The sequence below is a fragment of the Gastrolobium bilobum genome, unplaced genomic scaffold, assembly GCF_033153095.1.
Source record: "Gastrolobium bilobum isolate Gb01-03AN ecotype WA unplaced genomic scaffold, APGP_CSIRO_Gbil_v1 utg21960, whole genome shotgun sequence".
Taxonomy (NCBI): Eukaryota; Viridiplantae; Streptophyta; class Magnoliopsida; order Fabales; family Fabaceae; genus Gastrolobium; species Gastrolobium bilobum.
Genome location: NW_026897231.1, coordinates 283,260 through 288,930, shown reverse-complemented (window position 1 = coordinate 288,930; position 5,671 = coordinate 283,260). Strand labels below are relative to the sequence as shown.

General features: G+C 32.0%; 1 protein-coding gene across 1 annotated transcript; it reads right to left on the bottom strand.

The window, feature by feature from the left end:
- Positions 1 to 2,217: 2,217 nt before the first annotated feature.
- LOC133305022 (CEN-like protein 1) lies at positions 2,218 to 3,669 on the bottom strand. Its single transcript, XM_061505126.1, has 4 exons — positions 3,260 to 3,669; positions 2,970 to 3,031; positions 2,840 to 2,880; positions 2,218 to 2,679 (listed from the first exon to the last, which is right to left on the bottom strand). The coding sequence occupies exons 1-4, from the start codon at positions 3,455 to 3,457 to the stop codon at positions 2,462 to 2,464; spliced, it is 519 nt and encodes a 172-aa protein (XP_061361110.1). The 5' UTR covers positions 3,458 to 3,669; the 3' UTR covers positions 2,218 to 2,461.
- Positions 3,670 to 5,671: the final 2,002 nt, after the last annotated feature.

The window sequence follows — 5,671 nt, the reverse complement described above, 5'->3', positions numbered from 1 at the left end:
AGGATTTGATGTCACTAGGAATTAGTCTTATAGCATGCGATTCTCAAAGGGCAATATGAGAAATGGGATGGATGAATTGTCAAAAAAAGGAAGGGTTCGAATCCTAAAAAGACTTCAGGGGGTGTTTGTTATGGAGATTTTATGTAGAATGATGGGGAAGTGGGGTGGGGAATGTTTTTTGTCAGTGTTTGGTATAAGCTATCATGGTTTATTGCCAGCAAAAAATATATCCCATTAATCCCCATTTGCACTAAGAAGTGGAAAAAACTATCTCCCCCAGTCTATGGTATTTATTTTTTTCTATGTACTACGATTCTTCTTGTAATGAATTCAGGTATGAAAATTGGTAATTTGTAATTTATGTTAACTTTCCCATCAATATTTTACAATCAACCAAACGCATCATCATTAAAATTAAGCACATTTTCCCGGTAAAATTTTGACCTACCAAACAACTTTTTGTTACTTTCCAGGGCTAAATTATTTTCCACCATATTATCAGAAATCTTTTTTCTCCGGACAAAAAAAATATCTCTCATACCAAATGCCCAGTGTGACAAGAGATTAATCTTTTAGCCATACGAGTCTCAAGGGGCAATACGAGTCCCATGACGAACGGATTACTAAAAGAGAAGGGGTTCGAATCTTGAAAAGGATTTAAGCGACGTTTGATGACAGGATTGTATTTTAATTCCAGGGAAAACTTGTTAGGGAAAATTATAATGCCATGTTTGATAGTAAAAAAATGAAAAGTTTCTCGGGTAAATTTTTTCCCCAATTTTTGCTATTGTATGTAAAGTTATGTACGGCAACCATAGCATAAAGCTCATGGATTAGGTGGAATTGTTTTTTGCCCGGGAAAGTGAAAAAAAAACGGTGATTATTTGGACTAAATTAACCTTGCTTTTTTGTACGATATGTGACCAAATGGTGTTCGTTAATTGACCTGGTACCAAATGACAACAATTGCTCATTATACTTTTTGAATTAAAAAGTAAAGGTAAAGAAATGGATCAGAGAAAAGAAACCTTTTGAATATGAAGAAGAAAATTGATATTGATATTATGAGGAGTAATGTTTAAGACTCACTATTTATATTACATCGAAGAAGAAAAAGACTAATAACAACTAATAACAGAATTCAGTTATAACTGAAAATAACAAACAATCTGTTATGTTGATCTGTCATCTAGTTGGCACTATTATTGGTCAATACCCCCCACAAACTGGGCGATGGATATCAATGAGACCAAGCTTGGAGACGTTCGTGGTAAATAGTTGAGGGTACAATGGCTTGGTAAAAACATCAGTAACTTGTGCTGAAGAAGAAACATGCAACAAATGTATGAGACCACTAATGATCTTTTCGCGTATGATCGATGTGGCAGTCTAGCTCTATATGCTTAGAGCGCTCATGGAAAGCGGGATTATGAGCAAGATAAATGGCGGATCTATTGTCACAGAAAACAGAGGTGGGCTTTGTTGTAGATGAGCAGAGATCTTAACAATCTGTTATGCTGATCTGTCATCTAGCTGGCATTATTATTGGTCAATAAAAGGTGGGGTTATTTTTATAAAATAACTCCACATTCCTACTAAGAGGAGAGTTATATTTTCAAATTTTTTTCTTACAAACTACACTATGTACTTCCAGAAATATATTAGGTTACACTATATACTTCCGAGAGTACATAGTGTAATTTGCAAAAATTTGTAAAAAAAGTGTGTAAACGGATCCTTCCCCTCCTACTAATATTTCACAATCAACCAAACACCAACTCAGTAAACTTAATCAAATAATTTTGAAAAAAAAATTTGACCTACCAAATACTTTTTTAATTTTTATAACTTATATGAGGTAACAAATTTCGCATCGTATTTTCAGAAATCTTTTATTCCCGATAATTTTTTTTTTAATGTACTAAACGCCTTTTAGTGTAGACTCAACTAGGAATTAGTCTATGCCGGTTTCTTTTACGACTCGGACCCCAAAAGAGAAAGGTGAAGAAATTGAAATGACAGCACCAGATCACTGAAAATGTAAGAAAGTAAAAGTACATCATATAACTTGTTCTCCTTCTTCTCACTATATCACCATATCATTGCACGCCACATGCTAGAAAGCCATAAAGTTCTGGTATAGCTATGTCCTTTCCTTTCACAAATCACAAATCCTTAAAACAAACATGATACAAGTTTGGTCCACCAAGCAGCATAAAGTACATCAAGAATATAAACTACCTTTTAAACACCACCAAGCACAAAGGCTCTCCATTGTGGACTCCAAAACAAATGGAAAAAAAAAAAAAAGGGCAAGGAGGAAGTGATTTAATCAAACATCTATATCCTTATTCAATCACGCCAAAACCTAAGAAAACCATAGGAGACAAATCTAATTAAGATAATAAAAGGCTAGCTGAAACACAAGTTTTATTTACTAACACCCTTTAATCTTCATCAATCACCTTCTTCTTGCAGCAGTCTCTCTCTGAGCATTGAAGTAAACTGCAGCAACAGGTAAACCAAGTCCATTCTCCTCTGAGAACCTCCTTGTGTTGAAATAGTCTCTAGAAGTTGGGGGTCTCACTGTTTGTCTTCCTCTCTGCTTGAACAAGATGAACGCATATCTGTGGATTCCTATTACTGGCTTTGGACTCTCATACCCCACAATCTCTCTTCCTGTTAAATTCTTGACAAAATAACCATTATTACAAAGCATCTTTAAAAGTCACATTTTTTTTTTCTTGCAATTAACATGTATAGTTGTAAAAGTATATCCAAGAATATGCTTTGTCCTTAGATATTCAGAAATATAATGAAAAATCAAAGATAGACTAACCAAAAGAGGCATCTGTGGTACCAGGAATATCTGCAACCATCCTGACAAATTGGCACCAAGTTGTTGAGGGAATTGAAAGTACACAAAATATAGACATTGAAAAGAGATTTAGTTAATTGATTATACAAACCAGTGGAGATGTTCCCTTAAGTATGGATCACTAGGACTTGGAGCATCTGGGTCTGTCATGATCTACAATTTTTCATTTGGCATAGATATATACTAATGTCAGTACATATAGAAACATAATCACTCCCTATTAAATCTCGACAATCGAGGATAGAGATAAGGACAATGCTTAGATACCCTTATATTTATATATGTATCCAAGGAAACTGTTTCTTATATTTAAATTCGTGACCTTTCAGTCAAAAAGAAATAATTATGAGTATCCATATATAGGGTGAGTGAGTAACTTACCAAGGTATAAGCAGCTCTCATGTCATCACCACCAATCTCAACGCGTGGCTTGGTCATAATAGTTGAAGGCATTAACTCATGACCATTAGCAACTTGCTTGGTGGGATATGTCACATTCATTCTTACACTTGGGCTGAAAATGTCAACCACCTCTCCTATCACTCTTCCCATAGCAAGTGGTTCTATGAGTCCAGACATTGCAATAATACAAAGAGAAAGGGATGTTGGTGTGAGAGAGATGAAGAAAATATAATATGCTCTAAAACTTGGTAATATGGGTACATAGGAAGTGAGATTTTGAAGGCATTTATAGCCACAAGGATTCAGAAATGGAAATCATGAAGAAAGATTCCATAAGGGTTGTCTATTTCGGGAAAGGACATCTGTTTTTAAGTATGGAATTTGTGTTCTTCAAAGAACACGCTAGAGAGCATGATCATCTGCTACATTTATTTATTATCCTAAGTGATCACTCTGAAAAAGGTTGAAGTTATACATCAATTTTTATGTATGATTAATGGCAGAATCTATAATATGTCGTTGGTCTATAGGCTAAACGAGAATGAAGAATATATACTATTTGTCCCACTTACAATATATTATCTTTGGCGAATGAGAATTCAACTTTTTGATAAGGTGCTGAATTTCATGCACGTGATTTCTCATATCAATGAAAAAGAAATCTTATCAAGTTCAGTATTTGTATTTTAAATTCTTGGAGTGACAAAAATCTGATTAGTTTAGGATCAATTTTTGTAGAAATGAAGATCTAATTAATTTCAAAACAAAATGCATTTCAAGTGAAGACACATTTTCTATCCCAATTGAGGTCCCTCTTCTCCAAAACTCAAAAAGAAAATAAAAAAGTAAAAGAGGAATAAAAACCCCTTACAAAATGAGACATAGCACATGCAGTCAAGTTAACATATGTTCTAATACCTTGTTAGCCAACCATGCAAGACATGACCTCACACACTGGAGATTTAGAAACCTTGCATGCATATTTGCATGTAAAGTCTTCCCACATAAAAGAGTTCAGTTTCTCATATTTCCAAAAAAAAAAAAAAAGAGTTCAGTTTCTCAATTAAGTCATATCCCATTAATGAATATCACCAATTTCTTGAGAAATTTAAATTTAAGATCTTCATCACAAAATACGCCACTAGGTATTTATTATTAATTTCTTTAATACACCCTCTTATACCAAAATCTATTTTTTAGGGATTGAAACGTGTAACATTTATAAAACTATCATATCAAGAACCCATCTTAGGAATTAAAACATTAATTTTTTAATTTTTATTGAAAAAAACTTTAACATCATTTTAAATAATTATTTCAATTTACAAGCTGAAGCTATTAAGTGATAACAGCTTTAAAAGTTTTAGGAAAAAAGAAGAATAATGTTATAAGAAAGTTGTTAGGTTATGTTATAGAGATAGAAATTGTGGGTCTCACACTTGTTTTCAAAAAACAAAAAAATAAAACAAGTATAAGTCCCAAAATCCTTATCTATAACATAACTTAATAACTTTCCTACAATTCTTCTTTTTCTTAAAATTTTATATAGTATTTATTTCACAGTAAACTTCAGCATCAAAGTCAAAAAAAATTAAATTATGTCATAATAAGTGATTGATTGATATGCCAATTATTGCTGGGATAGAATCAATTTCTCCTAGATTCATGTTTGAGACGTGGCTGGCTCAGATTTAAAAGAGCTGCCACGATTCAATCAAAATATATAACCTATTGAACTTTCAACAAAATTAATTATTTTCTTTGATGTTTCTATATTCTACAAATTCTGAATATATAGTAGTAGGGAATAAATTCAAAATGATAATTTCTTTCATGTAGAATGTAAAGAAAATTGTAAAATTTGACACGTTAAATAACTTCATGCAACATATTCTATTATACCTTGGAATATTCCTAAACAGAGTTGTAAGAACTATTATTAAAAAAAAAAGACCGTCTAATCATGGAAATTCTTATAATTATAGGATTTGAAAAGCATACTCGTTGCACACAGCTCATATAGAGATTTGTACCTTAATGATATATATGATGAATAAGAAGGAAGAAGAAAAAGAGAAAGAAAAATATATAGATGATGAGATGATAGTTACGTAAGAGTTGTTTTATGTGTAAGTAACATAATTGTATAAATTATATACAATTTTATTTCCCCAGTCAGAGACACTTCTTTTGCAACTATAACTCTATAATTAGCAGTATAAAAAAAAAAAAAAAAAAATTTTATAACAAATTATTCTCTCCCCCACTTCTACAAAAAAACATACAGAAGAACACAAAAAGAAAAAGAAAAGGAATAAGCACAAATGAATAGAAAGAAAAATTCATTGACCACTAATAACATTTTAGTATATTTTCAGCTTTCTCGTTTGT

Bases quoted from the DNA above. Each gene is read 5' to 3' on its own strand.
- LOC133305022 (XM_061505126.1), bottom strand. From the start codon at position 3,457: ATGTCTGGACTCATAGAACCACTTGCTATGGGAAGAGTGATAGGAGAG. The intron at 3,032-3,259 runs GTAAGTTACTCA...GAAAAATTGTAG, and splicing joins TGAGAGCTGCTTATACCTTG to ATCATGACAGACCCAGATGC. The intron at 2,881-2,969 runs GTTTGTATAATC...CCAATTTGTCAG, and splicing joins TTAAGGGAACATCTCCACTG to GATGGTTGCAGATATTCCTG.